Below are 22,954 nucleotides of genomic sequence, written 5' to 3'. Positions count from 1 at the left end.
TGGAGGCTCCAGGCAGTTCACCCATGGCCACATTTTATGGTGTGTGTTTTTATAGCTCAGTTTGTAACTTTAATAGCATGATATTAATTTTTTTTTTTTTGTTAGAGTCATTACTGTTTGAATTGTGACACATATTCCGGTTTCACATTTAAATGACAAATGAGCAAACAGTGGTGAAGTTGAGAAACAGCACAAGCACGCCTGGGGAAAATATCAAAAATTAAAATATGTCTTGAAATGAGTAATTACAAAATCTTTTTACCTAATAAGTAGATTTTTGTCCCTAGATAAGAATAAAAGAAAAATTAGTGTCAGGGAAGGCCAGCAGTCTTGTTACCCTAAAAGAGAAATTGTTTTCTTTTTTTGTTTTCATTAGAAAATCATTCATTACTCAGCAACAACCTAATAGATCCATGTCTTTGAGTTCTACAGTAATAGCAAATTGATTGAATTATCCTCAGGAGGGAAAAGGGTGGGAATTAGCCAGCCAGCCAAAAAAAGAACAGCAGAATCATCAGCTTCAAGCTGATGGATGAGACCAGAATAGAAATAAATAAGAAAGAGTAGAACAAAGGGGAAATCTGTCAGAAACAGTTGATGATTATACGGATTTATGGCATGTTTCGGGGATTTATAAATGACCACACACTCCAAAAAGTCTGAGACACACACACGCCGGGATCCAGGTTATCGGATCTAATTTAAGTTATGCATCAGTAATAAACCTACAAAGTACCAAAAAAACCTTTTGCAGCTCAAAACCTACACAGAACAAAACAATCAAAGCAACTCAGCCAGGAAAACAGTTCCTGCCTCCAAAGGATGAACTTCTAAACCAAAACCAAAGAAAAGCAAAATGAATTTTCAAATTTCATGACTGAATTCTCTAAGAAGACAAAACAAGTCCTGCATAAAGCTAACATATTGCTTTAGACAGTTTGTGAACTTCAATCCGAGAGCAGGATTTCTGTACTGATCCAGTCTCTTTACTCTACAAACAGAGAAATCTGAATATCAATGGAGAAATAAAAAAAGTCAGATGTTTATTGTAATCAATAAACATTTCAAGTCAAGAATAATTTAACAAGATCTCCACATTCTGATTTATGTGCACAAACACACAATGTTTGTACCTTGAAGAATAACACACATGTATTCTTACTTCTTGGGTCTGTTGAATAACAGTTTTCTACTCTACTGTACATTTTTTTTTATTACATTACATTTCTTAAAAACAGACTTTGTTAAGTTTTTCTTTTCTTTGCTTGTCATCTCTTGTTTTCTTAGTTCCAGCCTGTGACTGGTTAAATTTATGCCACAATGACATTGCAGTCAAGCAGATTGTAGAACAGACTGGGAAATAGGAGTCTGCCACATTTATCTAACAATCAATGCAGAACTGTTAGATTCACCTATGATGTCAAAGAGTGTTCCTAGGATCCTTTTAGCCCCACTTTAATATCAGTGACTGCATCCAAGATATATTTATATGCTGATGACTCTGTCATTTATGCAGCAGCAGTTTCCTAAAATCAACCATTGAAGATTTTACAGGAAGCTTTTCTAAACAGACATCTATACTGAAAGTGATTGCTTTTCAACTCAAAGAAGACTAAATGTAGGACAATAATGTGTCATGATAAGGCAGGTGTCTATCACAAATGATGGTATAAACCTGATTTCAAAAAAAAAAGTTATTTAATACTAATGTTGGCCATATCTTAAAAACCTAAACTGGGCAATATTTATGTCAAAATCAGTCCGAAAAACTTGCACCATCTTTTCTTTTTGTTTTTTTGCAGCAGTATGCATCTTCCCTCTTGAAAAGCTCAGTGCACCATTCTGCATTTCACCTATTCAGGCTCTCGGACTCATTGTTGCACCTTGTACAAACCTTAATGATGGATTTCTTTAGGTCAAAAGAGAAAAATGTGCATGTTCCTGATTACTGTAACGACTGTCAGCGCTCAGAATTGGCAGAGAATTTGGTCAAATTGACGCTTTCTTTTGTTTCATGTTTTTAGAATAAAATGTATATAATAATAAAATAGTATTTGTATTAATAGAATAACATAATAAGAAGACCCAGATATCCTGAAAAAAATTACAAAAATGACAAAAGAGCTAAAGAAATTAAAATGTTTGTTTATTTCTGTTGGATTTGTAGAAAAACGTTTTAAAAAGTTATCACAGAACAGTTTTTGTCTCTTTTGTAAATCAGTACATGATTGAACTGGTTTTCTTCTGTCACGTCTGTTCAGTTTTAAAATGGATAAAGTAACTTGTGACATCAGTAAAAATGACTGTAAACTGTGATTATAGTCAGAGTTGAGATCTTCTTCAAATCTCTCAAGGTTGCAGCTTTTATCCTGTCTGGCGCTTCTACAGCTGGAGGACAAATGACGCCAATAACATAAAAGAAACCTTTGTTGCTTGTAGTAAAAATAATACCACTACATAGATATATCAAACTGATTGATGGATTATGTGCGTCAAAGACTTCTGTATGTTTTCTAATCTGTCCAGTGCAGCCAAACATCACTGCAACCCATTTAAAAAAATGATTTTCTCTACCTTGATTTGTTAGTGGAGAAGCAGACATTTTGGGGAATAAATAAGTGGAAAGAAGAGACATGCCACGCTGCATTGTGTAGGGAAAACTAGAAGACAGCTGGAGAAGGGAGATACACAGGAGCTCTGTGGTCTTTGGGAGGTTAAATGAGCACAAAGCTGGGTGTCCACCGATAGTACTTCTTTGTTGCTGCTGTTGTGGCAGCTGTTATTTTGTGCCTTTGTGTCTCTTTGGAGCACTTGACCATTATGTCCAGTTACATCCCAAGTCTTTGTTGTTACCTAGGCTTCAGTCTCTGTATATCTACTCCTTTCTCTCTTGGTCATCTGTCTTTCTCTTGGACTCCCTGCTAGCACCCGCAGGGTGAGCCTCACAAAGTTAGAGTTTTCGCTGCAGATTGAGGTCTGTCGCTGTTGCCTTTGAGTGTTCAAAGTGGAAAAACACTTACAGGAATATTATCTGCAGCAGGCTCCCCAGAGCTCAAGATTGTACAACTGACTTTGTGACAGTTCACATGTCACTCACGTAGAAATAAAGCCATAGATACTAAAATGATGATACGTTTTGATCACACAACTTTCTATTTTTTATGTAGCTTATGTCAGGTGTTCAGTTTCTTGTGTTTTGTACATGCTAATCCAAGTATATTCATGGGTATATTATTTTTTTCTTTTATTTATAATGACCCTCATCCCCTTATCCTCCATGGTATGCTTTGACCTTTGGTTGGCCTTTATACCTATATAACATATACCTAGAGTCTTCTGTGCAACTTTGACTCCCTGCTATGTTAGCATCAACTTCTGCTGTTGTTGAGACTGTAAAATATATGAATCGAAGTTATTAAGCTTACAAGTTTATTTTACATTTAAACATCCAGTCATATATGATGAAATATAATCTAAAATCAAAGCTTTTTGGTAATTTGTCAAGTTAAAGCAACTTTATTCCCATTTTCTGCTTCTGACGAAGCAGCATAATGTATCGATGTCCGTTAGCAAAACACATCATAGAACAAACCTGCAGAAGCTCCACACAGTGAGAATCAGGTTTGCTGTTATCATTTCTTTTTGTCACACTTTCTATCACACTGGAGATTCTTTCCGCACCATTAGTTACTTTCTGCTGAGCTGTTCACCCATTTCCTCTACTGCTAATAATACAGTACAGCCATATTATGCACCATCTGCCATAAACACAACTACCTAGACTTAATGTGAACACATCAGCAGATTAGAGGAGCCAAATGATGTGGGTATTGCTGTACTACATGCTTTTATAGGAATGGGGGTTGGAGGATCCTGAGATGTTTCACCCTTAAGAAACTATGAAGGGCACAGAGGGATAGATTTCCAAAAATATATTAATTCGATTTATATTTCTCATAAGACGCAGAAATGGTAAGACATCACTCATCTTCACTAAAAATCTGTTTGAGCATTTGTTCAAAATACACCCATGTTAATGTGAAAACAAACGTGCTGCAGAAATATTTACCATGGCTTCTGCTCCTATTTGCAATGGAAATAGTCATAATTATGAAAACTATAAACATTTAAAGAGAAGTATTTAACATGTACGGAAAAGTAAAACAATGTCAACATGTGGACAGGACAGATACACACAAATGTATCTCGACAGTTTGATGAAATGTTCACAGTTTTCCTGTAAAATAATGATGAGTTTTAATGTTTTATTTACACTCAGTATTTTTCACTTGATGTTAAAACGCCTCCTGCTTACTTCTAGAGGACTCTGAGGGACGCTCATGTTACCGACCTGCTTCTAATCAAACTAAACACCGTAGCAGTGAAAGATTACACCACGGTTTGTTTTGGCGTTACACATCTCTGCCTTTTAGATCAAAAACCGTGTTTCACAAAGATCAAAAACTAAATACAAAGAGTCACCCAAAGGAGTTCTATCAAGGCTGTATTTTCAAAAGTTTAATTTTACTTAAACTTCGCTGAGATGATTTTCTGCTGTGACTTAGTGGTGTTAAAAAAAAACCTCTACTACTGTAAATGACTGGTTAAGGAAATTGAAATCATCTATTCAACACACTTTTAAAGATGTCATTAATGACATGCCACAAATGTGCAAAGAAATATCGGCCTCCTTCAATACTTTGTTGCACAGAATTTAAAGTCTAATTGAGAATCAATGCACTTATCAGTCCTGCATCAATAGCAATAAGCAGCTCTTGTCCAACAAGCCCTATGAGGCATTTTATTACAACTGCGGAGCAATGACAGAAGAAAATGACTAAATTCCTGGTGCTGTAAACAAGAGCTGAAGCAAAACGTCACAGTTTTTACTGAAGAAGATTAGACAATTTTAAGAAAACACATTATGATATTTTTCAGCTCTTCTGAAGGAGTTGCATAACTTTTAATTAACTGTTGCAAATACACATGGTATAAGAGACTGTTGCATATCGAGTGGTGTGTCTTTCCTTTAAAAGACATTTAACTTTTTGTTAAATGTCGAGCAAAAATGTTTTAAACGTAGCATTTTATGTCATTAAAATATTTTCTATATGCAAGAAAAAGTAAGAATTGTTCCACAGTGCTCACATCATGAAGGCCTTTAAAAAATAACGAAAAAAACACCCCTAAAAGAAAAACTGTAGCAATACCAACCATGTGTTACAAACATGCTCATAAAACCACTCTGCTGACTGCAGAAATATAAAATCTTACCAAGTATTTTTGAATAGTTTCTAGTAAAAATATCTTAGTAACATTTCAGCAAGACAGGAGCTTGTTTTAAGTCAATAATGCCTTAATATTGATGAAAGAATACTAATTCTACTGGCATATTATTTCATTAATAACATGACATTTTTCACATGTTGTTAGTGAAATAATCTGCCAGTGGGACCAGTATTCTTTCATCAAAATTAAGGCATTATTGACTCTAAACAAGCTCCAATGTCTCGCTGAAAAGTTAATTGTAAGTTAGTTTTGTCACTAGAAAATAGTCAGAAATCTTTGGTAATAGTTTGTGCTTTTGCAGTGTAAGTATTAAGACTTACCACTTTGAAGTGTTCAGCGCTGCACTCCGTCCCTCTGTAGGAGCAAGACAGCAGCATTTCCTTAATATCGTGGCCCGTTCGCTCGTAGAATTCACGCATGTTGAAGGGTCTGGGCCTGTAGTCGGCAAAGTCCGTCTTCTCCTTCAAGATCTTCAGAACACTTTCCTCAACCAGATGTGGGTCCCGAATTTCATACCTGGACAGAGAGGCACTCAACTTAATACATAAAACAAGACACTCAAAAGAACTTTTAAATCCAAAACAGTCCTTCCTCTAATCATTTAGAAAAGTAAGGGAAACAATGGTGATAATAAAACTAGTTTAAAATAAAAAGTAAGGCAGAAAAGCTGCAAAAACTGTGTAATTTTAGCCCGTCCATATCAAATGTCTTCTTAAAATTAAAGCATCTCTTTGTGTTAGTTGTTTTATTCAAAAGATATTTCTCAACACCCGGAAAAGGAACTTATCTGAGTTGTGTCTTTAAAGTGCAAAAATAAAATAATGCATCAGTGAAATTTGCATACAGACAAGAACTTATGCAGAAAAATATGCATGACTAAGCTCAGGTAAACATACAGAGGAATGGTCATCGATGAAAGTCAACATGAACTGCAGATATCTTGCAAAAGTAAAACTTGCAACTTCCCTCACAGTGGTCTGTAAGCAAGGTTGTTTAAAAAAAGACAATTATAAAATCTTTTAGTTCTAATAAAGAAAGGCAGTACAGATTTTCAAAAAAGAATACTAATAGAAAAGAATATGTCACATATATAAAGATGTAAGAAGTCCTCCATAGCAAAGTAGTGGCAAAAAAAGATTTAGTGGTTAATAATGAACTACAACAATAATTTCTGATAAATGTGCCATTCATTCTGTCCAGTTAGATTTTTATAACTTTGCAATTTTGCTGATGTAGTTCCCAACTTCTTCTTCCACAGAAACAATCCGTCTGCCTCAGGATACCAACCAGGCGTGAAGTTTCACCTCCGTTGGGGACATTTTGAAACCACTTTGACAGCACAATGACTTAAAATAATTCTCTATATTCTGGCCAGTCCATTGTAACACAATGTGGATCTTCTGAGTCAATAAAATGATGTTAATTGATATGTGATTGTTATTTGGGTCACATTTCAAACTCGTTTAGTTTAAAATATGATATAATTGTATTTTAATACGCATGGGATTAAACATTTTTATTAATCGTAATGGATAATTTATGAAAATACTTAACTACAAAGAACAGCAAACTGGTGGTTTTTGGTAAAGAGGTCTGAAATGGTTTGTTTGGGATTGTTGGGTAAGAAATGTGGCGATGAACCGGCAAAGGATTGAAGTGAGAAGGGATCAGAATAAACATCTGCTAAAGATAAAGTAAAGTTTACATAACCATCACAACAGAGGACAGATATTATCTGGTTAAAGATGTTGAATCCGAGTCATAAGATTTTTAAACATTCTGATTACCTTAACTCAACTGGAACCCATGCTCTTCTTTAGAAGCAGCATTATTTTATATTGCATTATAACAAAATATTTCAGCTTCCTAAGCTGTTTTTCTTCTTTAATAATTTTAAATATGCTTTGTGAAAAAGTTTGCAAATAAATTGGGGTCACATTTCACAGAAAAATTCCTTGTATAGGTAAATCTGCAATTACTGAAAAGCAAATATCCTGGGGTCCACTGTACACTTAGCTCCAGCACTGCACTGCAGCAATTCACATCCCTCCCCCACAACTCCCCATTCAGCTCCTTCAGACTAGCCAGCAGCAATTAGCAGCCACATCTCCTGGTGGAACTACATCTGCTGTGCTCATTATACGAGCTGCTTCTCAGTGCAACACTAGTAAAAACATTGTTAAAGAATAAATAGAGGCGCGATGTTATGATGACTTCCTGAAGGCTGAGCTTCAGAAAGAGCAGGAGTTTTTAAAAAGACACTCCCCCAATTTCAAGATGTTAAATTACAAAGTCAAATTTCTTTTAAGACATATTTTATATATATATATATATATATATATATATATATATAGCAACTGAAGATAACATAGTTAGTTGATTGTGCTATAAAATGTCACTATCTGCCCGGAAAACACTAATACTGCCCCTTTAAATAAAACTTTGTATAACAAAACACATAGTTAATTTCTTTTGTTCAGGCTCAGTTTATTGTCCATAAAACACATGACTAAGAATGACTAATGATGAATATGTTGGTCTAAACACTTTGGGAACCATTTATAATATTCCTCAATTAGGAAACTAGCATCATTCACAGAACCAAATGCACCTCAATTAAGCAGAATGGGCCTCTGATGACCTCTCAGGAGCAATGACCCATCAGCGGAGCAAGCACCCAAATTATGAAGACCTCATTTTAAGCACTGTGGAAAAGAACAAGTGAAACACGCAAACTGAGGAACACGGAAAATGATTTGTGCTTTTTTTTTTTTAAGAAATAACTGATAACTATTAATTTATTCATTGAATGAAAACTGTACCGGAAACAGTGGCAGTCATCCCATTAAACAGTTCATGTATCATGCTATTGTGATAATTTTGGATTGCTCAATTTACACTTACACGCATCAATAGCTCTTTTTCTAAAGCCAAAGGATTCAAAATTATAAGTTAAAATAAGAGAAAGTTTAAACAATAAATCTGTCCAAAGCTTTGTTGATGCTGACACTCAGCTTATTTCTTTTTTACATGGGCAGTACTTCAAATCATTATTAGTGGAAAAAACTAAATGGGATTTTTTAAAATTTCACAAGGTCAGTCTGTTTGGGCTTAGAAAAGAGATGAAAGAAAATTAGAGAGCACTTCCTTAATATTAAACCACAGATCAATTTTGTTTCATTTCCCAACTCTCTTGCAAGCACCTTCATATGTTCCACAGTGGACACGGCGGGCTTGCATACACGCCTCAGACTCAGAATATGAATGCCACGCGGAGTGTGGTGTAATTTGAAAGGGGGGTAATTTTCTTTTTCTATGTTTGCAACTGAACAGAGATTTAGGTCAGTCATGCTTCATGCTGGATGAAGTTAATATGAGTGAGAACACTGCGGCTGGCGTTACAGTCGAAGTGAATGCCACACAGTAAGTCATATTGAGAAACACCCACAGTTTGATATATTGTCACTCCAACAGATTAAAATGTGTTTTTGTGCAGACCAGGCATGGCAAACCAGACGTGGACATTGGACAAATCCATTTGTTTTGTCCTTTTCTGTTTGCTTCAACAACCAGATCAATTACAGGGTGACAACTTTCAAGAAGAAACATAAAATCATGTCAATTAAACTCGGCTTTGATTTATAAAACAGGAGGGAGATGAAATCTGTTCCCAGATATCAACATGTTTCTGTGTGAGATGGAACAAAAGCAAAGACCTCGTTAAGATGCTCGCTGAAGCTGTTGAGATCGTGTCATTATCTGCAATGAACCCAGTCCTGTACCAACATGGGGTGAAAGAAACCATTACTCTAAAAGCATTAGAAAAAGCCAGATTACACTCAACCCACTCAGGGAAAAATACCTAAATTATTGGAAACATATCCAGAGTCTGGCTAAACGAAAAATTAAGAGCTAGGCCATAATGGCCATTGTTACATAGAGAGGAAAACGGGAGCATGCCAACACCAGGCCTACTGTGAAGTACATGGTGGCAGCACTTTGATGGGCCGACGGGAACATTATATTGAAGATTATATATAAAAATATTGTAGCAACATCTCAAGACATCAGAAGGGAGTTAAAACTTGGTCGCAAACCAACTTAGAGGATGTGCACAGGCTCATTAAATATCGATCAGTTTTACCAATATCTCATTTATCTTAAACAAAATAAAAATAAAACGTTGTGTTCTGCGATTTCTGGCAATAAAGTCAGCTCCATTTAATGAATAAAGCAGACAGGCTATCTAGATTTAGGACTTTAGTTGACAGTAAATGTTTTATTCGTTTTAATTCTAAAACCTCTCGGGTCGCAAATGTTGATTGATTTGAATTTCGCTGTTTTCTACCAACAGATGTTTTGTAGTGAGTCTGAACTGACCGATTATTTGTAGAGTTTGAATCCTACAGAAAGCTGAGAGCAAGTTTCCTCTGCTAATTTCTCACCTTAAAAAAAAGCCATGACCAAACAAAAATTATTATTTGAGGACGTTTGTCCTGACCGGAGCTGTTTTGTCCCAGTATAAGTTCAGCAGAAAGTATAATTAAACTCATTTATTTGCCTTTTATGTCTTAACAACCAGTATTCACTAATCATCCGATTCTATTTTGTTACATTTTTAATAGATTGCATCTTTATTTAAAAGGCATGTTTGTAAAACTGGGTGAAGCTATAATTTTGAACTTAATGTCCTGTTTCTACTCTAATCTTAACAGGTTTTACCGTCTTAAATGTTATAATCAAGAAACATAAACAGATCTCAGAATAAATCAGAAAACTACATCAAAGCAAGATAATGTATTTCATTTAAAAAAATTTGAATTAAAAAGTATAATTAGTGCTTGAATTGACCTAATCAGTGGTACTCCAAAAGACCCGTCACACAAATCACACAAACTCAGTGAAAAAGACATAAAATCACAGCCCAGAACTCGGGCTTACATTATGACTACATCACTACGCTGTCACAATTTAATAAGAAGCTACAGCTTGTTGTGGTATATTACGAACTTAATTGAATTGTATCCAGAGCTCCTGTCTTATAAGCAACACAAAGCTGCCAGGAGAGCACTTAAGAAGCTCTGCTCACATCCCCGAGTCAGGAGGCTTTAGCTGAAGCGCATACAATCACAATAATACGGCTAGATTTTTAATATTGCCCTGCCACCGCTCCCTAAAGCAATCACTGCAAACTCTCTGTGTATGGGTGGGAGAGACAAAATTGGATTATGGGCCACAAGCACTTTAATTTTCTTGTGGGAACTAAAAGGAATGAAGGCGCATCTGCAAAACTTTGCCACCTTATGGGTGAGTCCAAACAGCTACTGCTTTTCTGAGCATCACAAAAACTAAATTCAGTTCTTAAAGTAAGACGAAGGAAATGAGCATTTCTGTTTATTCAACACCTGAATCTGACAGATGAACAATCTGAAACGGTTCTCCAATTGTTGCTAATTGTGCCTGTGCACTAACAAGGCCTACCTGCCTGCGTATTGGTGATTCTGAACATGGCTCTGACACAGCTACTATCCTGCTCTGGACAAGGTCATACAAATGCAAACTAGGGCCACCGTGAAGAGCAGCAAGCTAAAACAAGCCTCTGTCATATTAATGAGCAATTACACAAACCGCCGATCCAAAACACAGCAGAAACATGCAACTCATTTCATGCAGAGTCTCATTTGATGTCATTACTGTTTGCTTTTGATGTCTGCCCTCACTTTCCTCTCTCACTTGTCCACAAATACACTAAAAAAAAAACTAAATAAATGCAAATGCAGCAACATTTAAAAAGCACAAATCATCTTTCTCTGAATTTATTTTCAAGCAGTGCTTTCAAATTCAGACACTAACCCTGTAAGACACATTTATGCTGAAATAGATAATTAAAAAAAGCCACCTAGCAGTTATATATTGTGGCTTTGGACTCTTAGCTCATGTGAATCGGGGAAAAGGTTTGCAAGCTCAGGAAACATGTTGGAGCCGTGCTCCGTGGTAAGCAGAAGACCCGCCTCTGTGACTTCCATGAGCTGATGGAGCACATCTCACCGCCAACAGCGACTCCAAAATGACCTTATTCTTAATTATCTTATAATTGCCTTTGCGACATAATCAAAATAAAACTGAGCAATTTACTTGCAATGTTCTGCACTGTCAGGTGTGACGTCAACCTGCAAATGTGCGATGGAAAACAGATTGATTTTTTTCCCACACACCTTTTCTTGCTACAGACAGTGCGAAGGTGGAGTTGGTTTAATTTGTAGTGGCTCAGTTTTGAGGTTGTCTAAAACAGTGTGGCAGCGGTGATGAGGACATTAATGAACACAGACCCATCACTACGTAATGTCTGACCTGTTGTTTTCCGTTCAACCTCCAACCTGAGAAGTTCAGATTTTTAGAAGGCAAAGATTTCAGAAGCATCTCGATCTTCCGACTTTAACTCAAGATCATTACAGATTTACAGTCCATTTGTAGGGCAAAAAAAGTTGCTTTATCCTTGCATTTTTCTTTCCCAATAAAAACAAAAACTGGAATGAGAAAAGAATGCATTGATAATGTTCTGCCATGATTTTTGCTACTTTTTGTGATAAATTCTGACTAGCTATATTAAAATTAGAATCATTTTTCTTTAGGCAGTTTGCTGGACCTACTTTCCCTGTAAGGAGATTAAATTTCCCCATCTGCCATTGAACGCACCAGTAACCAAAGCCAAGAAAACTACAGTTCTCAAAAAATAACAGAGTGATGAAGTGGTCAAAGACATAAAGTAAAACATTACAGAAATGATTCAAACTGAACCCAAAGATTTATGGAGCTGGTGCGTAATGGAGAAAATATTGACCGAGTATGACTCATGTATTACCTGACCCAGCTGGCTATTGGGCTGAAGAGAGTTTGTATTTGTAGTAGAGGATTTTAATAAAGTCAGACTATTTCTAAAAAAAAAAAAAAAACACTCATAAGGACTTCTAGACATTTCTGGTTGAACCACAGATAGAACTTGCAAGTGCTCCTCATAAATATTCATACTCCTTTAAATTAAGTTTTATTGGGATTTATGAGATACACAAATAGTGATGAATTAGACAAAATACAAAACTACTGACTGTTTTTAGAAGCCAGAAGAAAAATTGTGGCTTAAAGAAAGTCATAAACAGTTGACTTCATGAGAGTAGACACAAAATACTATGCAAAGCTATAAAAAAAAGCCGTTCATCACATTAAACACAACACCTCTGAGAAACATGTTGGTGGCAGAATCATGTGGGGATTTTTTTTTCTGCACAGAAGAGAGAAGCTGGAGCTAATTACACGAGAGTCCTGGAGAGTTTCATACTTTTTACTTGAATATAATTTTTTGAAGAAATGCATGTGTAATCTTTGGGAATCTAGAAATGGTACCAAGGGATGAAGGAAAGTTGCTAAGGCCAAAAAATGTCTGTACTTGATGATTTCTTCTGATCTTTTCATGCTGTCACCCAATAATTAAATAATTGTGGTAACCCTAACTGACATACTGTATGTTGATTCAATGTCTGATTTAATGCCAGACAATGAAAAAAGATGTGTTTTTGTATACCGGATATATAAATATCTGCTTTCAGATGTGTTTTGCAGATGATTAAATGGAGAAATTGTTGATCTCCAGATGTGCAAAGCTGGTAGAGACATTGCATAAAAGACCTGCGGCTGTACTCACAGGGAAAAGTGATTTTAGAAAGAATTGATTCAGGTCAGCTGAACAGAAATGCACCACAATCTTTAGAACACTTAGAGAAGAAACTAAAACTAATTTTAACTTCTTGCTGTCCACAATTATGTCTTTGTGTAGTTGTTCTGCAGAACCCAAATGAATCTGAAATGAATGTTTCAGTTTTGATGTGACAAAATATAAACGGGGCATAAAAGATTTTGCACAGCTTTGTACATTTAGTTGAGCATGAAACTTTGATTTTCTACCAGTTTGCAGTTTAAGCTCTGTGTGCTGTTATGATTCACAGTGGATGATGATTGCTCTCTGGAGTCAATATTGGCAGTTTCTTTATACATCTTTAAATACATTTTCCAAATAAAAGACTGGAGGGGAACCAAGTGCATCGTCAGATACTACAAAGTTTACTCTCTGCAAGAAAGAAAAAATAGATATATATTGATATATATGAGAGGCATTCTGTACTAAAGCAGAAGTCAAGCTTATATTAAGACCACAGAAAATGATGCACCGGTAGAAAAACAAAAGAGGTATACGTCTCTTTTAAAGTTTAGAAAATCAATGATTTATCTACAGCATTAAAGAATACTGTGAGTAGGGAGAGGAATACGTCATGGAGAACTTTTCTTTCCTCCTAAGTCTCAGAAATGACATTTGGCAAACATCAGGGGTCTGAATGTTGGCAGTAGAGCCAAAACTGGAGCGTCTAGTGTGTAACCTTGGCGTAGCAAACCAAAACCAAAAACTGTAGCTACGTTTCAGGAGTTTTATAAAGCTGTTGTAACACAAGCCATTAAAAATACTCCATTCAAGTTAAGGGAATTGCCTCCTCATACAGGCATACTTTAAATTTCTGGTTTCCATTGGTGGAGCCATAGAGAAAAAATGACTAATTTCAGGAAATATCCCTCCTCTGTGTGGTTGTAACATTTTTTGTACTACTGTTGGACATATTATGCAAATACACCATTTTAAACCACATTTTAGTCAAGTCACAGTTATTTATTCTGTCACATCACTCTTTGCCTTTTTCTGATTGTGGGAAGAGAAATGCTCATTTTCAGCATCAAGTAGCAGCAAAGTTTTACTCTGAAACATTCTTAAACTCTGAAATATTTTAATTTAATTTGTAAATTAGCTTGGAGGTACCTCTTGTTCTTTATTATATTTCAAACTGCACACAACCTGGTCATAATTACTGAATACAGAGACATTATGGCCCAGTAGACTTAAAATATCAGCTTTCCACTTTCAGCATTAGCACTTTATGACTCAATGTGTTTTGAACATGGGTCCTGGTATAGCTACGACTCATTCTACTTTCAACGGAAAACCGAATATACCCGCCTACAAAATGTTTTTTTAAGAAAAATCTCTCATGCTTCACTTCTCTGAGTAGCAGAAAATTAAAATAGAAGTCCCCTCAAAGCCAACATAACAGAGAGGGCAGGAAACAATGGGAGATGGGAGAGTGTTAATCAGAGGGACAACTCTGTAGCTTAACAAACAGCACTAATTACGGCGGGATAAAGACGTGTTCATCACACAGCTTATGAGACACAAGTTAATTGCCTCAGCTTGTAGTCCCCTCCCTCCATCTAAAGTCAGCTCATCAAAGTCACTCGGAGCAAATGCAACTACATTTACTTTCCCTCAGCCTCCTGTTTGTTTCTTTTTTGCCTTTTTTGTTTTGATTTTTCCTTGGTCTTTCACCCGTTTCTCTGTCTGAGACATAATAGGTGTAACAGCCTGATATTTTATTAGAACTGCTAGTAAAAACACAAAAACATGTTATATAGTATACACGTATTGATTTTTAAATCACACACTTGAGTCTGAAGCATTTGTGCTACAGACTCAAGAAAGAGGGAAATGTTACTTTCCAGAATGGCTGGAATATACATGCATGTACAGAGGTCATAGGAAAACAATACTCAGAGTGAAAATAGGGAATTAGATATACATCAGCCAAACATGTACGGCATGCAGAGAGGTGCTTTGTGCCTTAGGCTGCTGAGCTTAGTGGATCAATATGCTAAAAATAAATGGAGTGATGTTTTCAAGGTGGGATTAAGATGTGTCAGGTTTCCACATATATTTTATTTTCGCTTTAATGAAATATTAATTTTTGTGCGTTTTCTGACGAGTGAATTTTGCCTGCTCCAGAACAAAGTCAAATGTCTCCATCAGTATTCTTCTAGGGATTGTGATCAGAATAAGAAGGGGTGGCACTGAAAACAAAAAGTGAATATATTCACACTCAACACTTTCAACATGAGACAGCGAGCTTGTCAAGGCTGCGATGATACTATATGATCAAAGCACGTCAGGGAGCAACAAGTGAGGAGGGAAGAGATGGCAGCTGTGAATAACGCACATCTCTCCACACTGTCAGCAGGAGACGTTAAAGTCAACTGGAGTCATTAATCTAATGCATGGATATTTGTGCACCATGAATAATAAAATAATAAAGGAATGCTTTGAATCAGCAGAATGTTCTTACATGAAACATTGTCACTTGGTCGGTTCGCAGCTCTGTCACGCTGTTTTCTTTTTTAAATCTATTGAATAATGCTGCCATTTTATCTAAACTCAACAAAAAAAACAGAGGTTTGTTATTGTACCGCTGTGTGCAATCACATATCTTTGATCTTTTCACAAACCTTTTTAGCTCTTTTCAAATATTTTTTAAAAATTAGTTAATCAGTACTTGTACTGAAGATTACTCTTTTTTTATTTTATTTTTAAGACTAAGTATTTTTGTGAAATCACCCTAGAAACAGTTACGGTTTCTTATCCAAGTGCAGTTCATAAATGTACTTTTTTTCAAACACTTATCACAGCTCAACAAACTGATGTTAGAAGCATATTTCATGTTGAAAATATTACATAACCGTCACAGGAAGGGTTAATGTCCAATAAAACACGATTCATAATTCTCTTCATTATTAACTCTCATGCTAATGCTTTAATTTGCTGTCACCCTGCTTTCAGGGGCCACCTTTCATGCATGACCCTCCATCTTCCTTAGTTGCATCAGAGGAAGAGCAGTGGAGTTCAGAGCTTTAAAAGGCTTTGCATGCTTTGTCCATGTTATTTTGCACATCTCCCAGATCTCCCAGAGCTCCTCAGGTGACAATCAAAGCAGGCCAACGTTAACAGTGCTCTGCACTTGCGTGGCAGAAATGGCATCACCCAAGACAATTCAGACGTCATAGCTGACTTTAGTTTGCCTTCTTTACTGAAAACAGGATTTGACACAAAAGTAACAGTTTGTACGACTTCAGAGTGAAACGGTAGCCTGAAGCGTCTAGCCAGCTGGTTCAAGAAGCGTTTGTGATCAGATCACCTCACTGGCGTGGAGAAGTGTTCAGTTTTCTGACTAAATGCTGACAAATCAAATTCAAAAGTAAAATTTGCACATTAAATAGATTTGTTCCATACAATGGCCTAAATCAAACATGTGGTTTGGATAATTTTTATGAAAATGGTTTGCAGCTGGGGAAAAAAATCTAAATCAAGTTGCTAGAGAACTTAAGAATAGCATTATTAACATCCACATTGAGGCAGATATTTTGGAAATGTTAGAATGTGGAAAGTTCTGCTGAAAGATATAACCAACATCTCCATAAAACTTGTCAGAAGAGGGAAGCATGCTGACTTCAGACTTAATAAAAACACAGTAATCCAACATCAGCAGATAAAATGGCTCCTCAAATCATCAACTGTAGAAACTTCATACAGGATCTCAAAGAACTCGGAGTCTGTGCCACTTCAATCTTCCTTCAGGCTCTTGGATCTTGATTTCCAAATGAAATACAAAGTTTACTTTCATCATAAAAGAAGCCCTTGGACCACTGAGCAGCAGCTCGGGCCTTTTTCTGCTTCACCCAGGTAAGACACTTCTGACGTTTTCTTTAGTTCAAAAGCAAGGAGTCGTGACCAATGTCCAGGATGTGTCTATGTGTAAATATAAAAATCCAGTTACAACAACCCGGGACGTCGACAGCTTACATAAATGATGGATTAACACTTATTTTCCTCATATCAGCTCATCATAAGTTCATTCCTATTGGGAGAAAAGGGAGTCGTGTCATAGCCAAAATACAGACGTGGGAATGTTTTTAGAAGACGCACTCCTTCACTATAAGACAGTAATAAGCCCTGGCTCCTGATATCTCCCTATTTGTCTGAGGTTTCTACAGAAGACATGGTTCTTCAGGCACATCCCGATAACAAAACTCCCTCAGCAGGATCAGAGGTGCCAGCTGAGTTTTAACAAAAACCAGATATAATGGGAATGTGTGTTTTTAAAGATGTATATAAGACTCAGGTGTGGTGGCGGCTTTTTTGGAGATTCCTTCCACAATTTATTCTTTAGATTGATGCAGATTGGTGGTGGGCTTTTTTCAAATAAATCATGTGGCGTAAGAGTTCCTTTCTGCAACATTCTCACAATTAGACAGTTTTAAAGGTTACTAAACCTCCATCTATACACTGCAATCATGGACTTAGCAGCCATTCCTCGACATGAGTAAGCACATAGCGATGGTGGACAGTGAAGCACTCTTTAAGCGGCTGTGCAACATAACCTCTAAAGGCTGCAGTCATCCCTTCTGCTTGTGCACATTTTTTCTTCCACTAAATTTTCCAATAGCATGTTTGGATAAAGTTGGACTAGGCAGAGAGTTTTGGGGGTAACCCTTTGTGTGTGGAGTATCCCGAGCTATATTTTAATTGATCATATGTTTGTGCAATTTAACATTTCAAAAATAAAGTTGCTTAATAGAAACACACCAATTTAGAGAAAAAAAATATTGTTTTCCAATAAAATGTTTGGGCTCTAGGATAAGGTGGGTTTTTTTTTTTTGCAAAACTGTAAATGAAAACACTTTTTTTTTCTGCATCTCACCAGTCATGTCATTAACAACCGGATGGTGTTGGCACAAACCACAAAGAAGAAGAAGAAGAAGACAGGAAATAGTTGTAGAATCTGCATGTTTTTAACGACTTGTGTGAACAAACTCATTCGTGTGTGATTTTAATTGCTTTCTTATTTCATGAAATGTTTTTTATCGACATTTGCGGAATATAAAGTTTTGCGCATATTTGTAATATAAACACGGCTATTGATAACCCGAAAAAAATAATTTGAGATAACTCGTAACTATAGACAAAAAGAAATGTGTACTCATTTTTTTCCCAATCATACAGTTTAAATGTGTCTATCTTTTTTAACTTTTTGAAGAATGTTTTCATGAACCAATTTCTGTTCAGGATAGGCTCAAAACTTTACCACACAACAGATTTCTGCTGGAATCAGCAAAAAGACAGACAGACAGACAGACAGAAAGCACCGCCCACAGGTTAATAGTTTCAATTAGACCTACACACCTGCCATTGAGCAAGGCGAGGAAGTCGCCAGCGTGGTACAGGTCGTTGTGAGTCACCTGGCTGAAGCGGAAGGAGTTGAGGTTGCAGAAGGTGACCGCGGGGAACACGATCATGGACGCGGCCACCTCGTCCAGCTTGGTGACGTGGGGATACTCGAAGTAAAACTGCACCCGGTCCACGCACACCATCACCAGCACCCCCAAAGAGGCCAAGAAGAACACAATCCACAGGCTGCGCTTCACGTACTTTCGTTCATAAGTGAACATGTGCGAGATGCCGTGCAGCGTGGACCTGGTGGCAAAAACTTCAATGGGAGCCGGCCGCTTGTAGTCCACGTCCTCCGGGTCCGCTTTCAGATCCATTATTTCCAGCGGGATGAGTTTGGATGGATGGTGACTGGGAGGCTGCAAACCGCGCGAATTGGCTTTATGAATAAGTTGATGCTTTATTTATGAGGAGGATGTTAGCCGTTGCCAAGTTCACGCCCTTCTACGCATGTATTTCTCATGCAGTCTGTGTGAGATGTTGCGTCACTGACAGCCGGCAAAAAAAAGAGAAGGTCCTCAATCAGAGCATTTTACTCAAAATCGCATCTGAACACTCAGTCCGTACACAGAGCAGATGTAGGAAGCATGCGATATTTGCTGCCTCAGTTTAAAGTCACAGTTCCATAATTTTAATATTTAAAAAAAAAAACAGCGGAGCGCGCATGGAGAGATGCCAGCGCTGTCCTCTTCTCTTGCACACTTCTGCAATCTAAGCGAGTTGTTTCCACAGTGATCACCAAAAAAAAAGCAAAGCGCAGGAACACACGAGTGGGGAATAATCAGAGCAAGAAGAGAAGGGAATTAAGAAATCAAAGCGCTGGTGTATTCTCTCTCATTGTAAGGCAGGAGAGTCGACAGGCAACATGGCTTTTTCCCAGATCCTCAAATCAAATCCGAACACGTGCTGAATAACAAGGAGCCGCTGATCTCTCGTCTGTTGATGTTTTAAAAGCAGTCGTCGGCTCGTCCTCCTGGGTTTTCCACAGCTGCATCACACAGGAGCTGGAGCTGGGTCTGTGTCAGAGCTGCCTCGGTCGGTGCGCCTCTGCTCGCATCCATTCCTTCACCACAATGCGGGGAGCAGCACGCCAAACACACTCACATCCCCCGTATATCTTCAAGTTTATGTGAGGAGAAAAAAAGCGAAGGCTACCAGGGAGTAAAGGAGGTTGTTCCTGCTTGAAACACCTTTCCTTCTGAATTCAGTGGAGCTTGTCAGCAGCTGCGGTGGCGGCTTGCCTGGATCACTTCCATTCGTCCCAAACAGGAGAGAGCAGGGATAGGACGGCGGGCTGAAGGAGTCCAGCGTCGGCGACACACGACTTGTGTCAGACACGCATCCGAAGCGGCTATTAGAATAAAACTACATCACGGAGGATGTCACTGAAAAGCAAAGCAGTTCACTGATAGTTTCAGGCAGCTCCGAGAGCCTCAAGTTTTCTCTTTCTGCCATTAAAGGTAATAATAATAATAACTGACAAAAAATAATTTTAAAAGAACATTGGAGATGTTACAACAGCACCCAATTAGATTGCACCAAGGGCAGGAGGAAAACAACCAAAAAGCTTGCAAAGAATTAATTAAGATTCTAATGTAAGCATTAAGTTTATAATGTGGGTTCCATGACAACCGTTACACATAATCTGACATGAATATGGTTGCCATGTCTCTAACTTTAACAGCTGTGAAAGTTTGTAGATCTATTTCACTCACTCACAACAGAAAGTGCTTTTCAGTAAGTCTCTACTTTGCGACTGGAATTTTGTAAAATCCTTCTTACATTCAGTCAGACTGGATAGAGAGCGTCTGCAAGCAAACATTTTCAAGTTTCTGCACAGATGCTCACTTAGATTTTGCTCTGGATTTTGTCTGGGCCATTCTAACTCATGTTTTGATCCGTTTAAAGCACAGGTGTCAAACTCCAGTCCTCAAGGGCCGCAGTCCAGCAACTTTTATGTGCCTCTGCTGCACCACACCTGAATAGAATAACTGGGTCATTAGCAAGGCTCTGGAGAACTGATCTACACCAGGAGGAGGTAATTAAGCCATTTCACTCCAGTGCACATCTAAAAACTGCAGGACTCCGGCCCATGAGGACTGGAGTTTGACACTCCTGGTTTAAAGCCTTTCTAACAAACAAGCAGGTAAGTTTAGGCCATTGTGGTTGAAGATGAACTTCTCCTAATCTTAAATCGTTTCGTATTAAATGCTTTTTACAACTCTACTCTACAACCTTCGTGTTGACTATGTTCCTTTCTCTTCACAATGCTGTTTGTTCTCAAAAAGACTTATTGGGTTGTCAAAAAACAAATTACAAACAGGTGAACTATAAATAGTAGCTACATGATTTCTGAAAGGAATTGTTTGTGGTATTGACTAAGCAACTAAACACAAATAAAGTGACAATAAAATGTGCTAAAGTTTGTGGCTGTCATGTGATAAGGTGAAAAAGTTCAATGGGTGTAAATACTTTTGCAAAACAGTATATTGTGTGAAAAATATATATTCATATTGGTGATTTTATCCAGGAATTGCCAGAAGATAAAGTTCTTTTAAGCAGAAAAATAGAGTTATCAATCTAAACAGGGAGTGCGTTAGCCTGTATGTGTTTGTACCATTTATTCTTGGGATTCACTACAGAGAAGCATCTTGCAGGGAATAATTTGACTTTAACTGTTTTATCTTTGTTTTCCAAATAGGCTTTTGCCAAATTATTCAGCACATCTTGCAAATTCTTCATGGAAAAGTTGCTGTCTTTCTTGATATTAAGATAAATCCCAGGAATACTTGAGCACTAATGATCACATTTACAAGTCAAAGACACATTCATAAAACAACTTCTTATGATTAGTTGAGTTTATCATGCTACTGCCACACTTCTGATGTTTTTACTTATTAGTATAAAATATTATCTTGCATAATTGTTTCCAATATAAAAATAGTAACTCAGCTATTTTTGGGGGGGGTTGTACTGTATGACATTAAATTAGACTAAACCTTCTTGTTTTAGGTCAGCTTAGATCCACTCATCTTTTTTATTGTCTCCAGCCAGTTATCAACTCAAGGTTGTTGGTCAGCTTTGACTACCAACATGGTTTGTATTTGCTCAATGCCAGAATAATAATAAAAGAGTTTTTCTCTGAGTGGCCTGTCCTTGTTGGAACAGGACTAATTTCTCTGTAGATAATAACTCTCTTACCAGCATCTTCTGCCCTGCGACAGACTGGCGACCTGTCCAGGGTGTACCCCGCCTCTCGCCCGGAACGTAGCTGGAGATGGGCACCAGCAACCCTCCCGACCCCATTAGGGACAAGGGTGAACGGAAAATGGATGGATGGATGGACCAGCATCTTCACGAAGCAATTTGCTTTTGTTCTGAGGGTCATGCAACAAAACATGCTCATCCTGGGGATACAGAACGTGTCTCCTGACACATAATTGCTTGAACAGAATAACATATCTTTGCGCTAATGGAAATTGAACCCAAGGATGAACAAGGTTTGCGGAGATCTAATATTTCCTTTCTGACATGATGGAAGATTTCTTTTGATTTATCCAGAATGTCAACATAAGGAAGAAGTGTGTTTGAAGGCTTGATGTGCGCCTCCATTTTACCCAAATGTTGTGAAAAATGGTTTCAGGACATGGGTGCAGCTGTACAAACCACAAGGTATTTCGAACTTTTAAAACTTCTGACATGAAGTCAGGTTTATCATAATTTACCAACCCCAGTTTCCAGCTCCATCCTGTTTCCACTGACCAGACATTTGCACAATTAACATTTCAAAAATGTATTCGCTTGACAAGAACAATCCAATTTCGAAAACAGTTATTGTTTTTGGCACTAGGACGAGGTGGTTTTGTGGTTGTATTGAAATTGGTTTATTTCACAAAACTGCAACTGAAACACTTTTTTTTTTGATTTTGCAAAAAACAAAAAAATGACCAGATGCTGAAGAAGACGACAAGAAGTAGTTGGAGGATCGTGGCGCAGCATGTTTTTCAATGAATGAACAAACTTCTCGTGTGATTTTAATGGAAACAGTGATTCTGAAATTGGGTTTTTCCGACATTACCAGAATATTGACAGTTTTACGCACATTTGTAATGCAAATGCAGATACTGTTCCACTCAAACTTTTGAGAGTAGAACATCAATGTTGCAAAGTCTATGTCTTTCAGTATACACTATGCTTGATTTTTTCCCACTTTCCTCTATATATTGCCTTTTCCTTTTATTAATGTATTTATTTGTAGGACAAGTACTCAGTTTTTAGCAACAGACACATCAAAATTAACAAGCTACAATAACTTGCACCCACTGTCTTTGGGCACAATTTCTTATCAAAAGAGGGAAACCGTTTTTTTAGTGTATTGGTTTCTGCACACATCAAGGCTGAACCCTGCATCAGATTGCTTTAAAATTAAGAACACAGTATTAAGAAAAGAAATAGCCTTTGCCATGCGCTTTCTAACAGAAACTAAACATTTTTTACAATACTGATGTACGGTAT

General features: G+C 37.2%; 1 protein-coding gene across 1 annotated transcript in view; it reads right to left on the bottom strand.

Annotated features, from left to right (window-relative positions):
- asic1b (acid-sensing (proton-gated) ion channel 1b) overlaps positions 1-19,866 on the bottom strand; it is a 191,279-nt gene extending 171,413 nt beyond the window's left edge. Inside the window, exons 1-2 of the mRNA XM_028003458.1 lie at positions 18,395-19,866; positions 5,610-5,805 (exon numbers count right to left, since the gene is read on the bottom strand). Of these exons, the coding sequence (XP_027859259.1) occupies positions 5,610-5,805; positions 18,395-18,756 (558 nt within the window). The 5' untranslated portion in view covers positions 18,757-19,866. The remainder of the gene's footprint in view (positions 1-5,609; positions 5,806-18,394) is intronic.
- Positions 19,867-22,954: the final 3,088 nt, after the last annotated feature.

This window comes from Xiphophorus couchianus, chromosome 20, assembly GCF_001444195.1.
Source record: "Xiphophorus couchianus chromosome 20, X_couchianus-1.0, whole genome shotgun sequence".
In the NCBI taxonomy this organism is placed as follows: domain Eukaryota; kingdom Metazoa; phylum Chordata; class Actinopteri; order Cyprinodontiformes; family Poeciliidae; genus Xiphophorus; species Xiphophorus couchianus.
The sequence above is the reverse complement of the archived record's forward strand: the minus strand, read 5'-3'. Positions and strand labels throughout refer to the sequence as shown.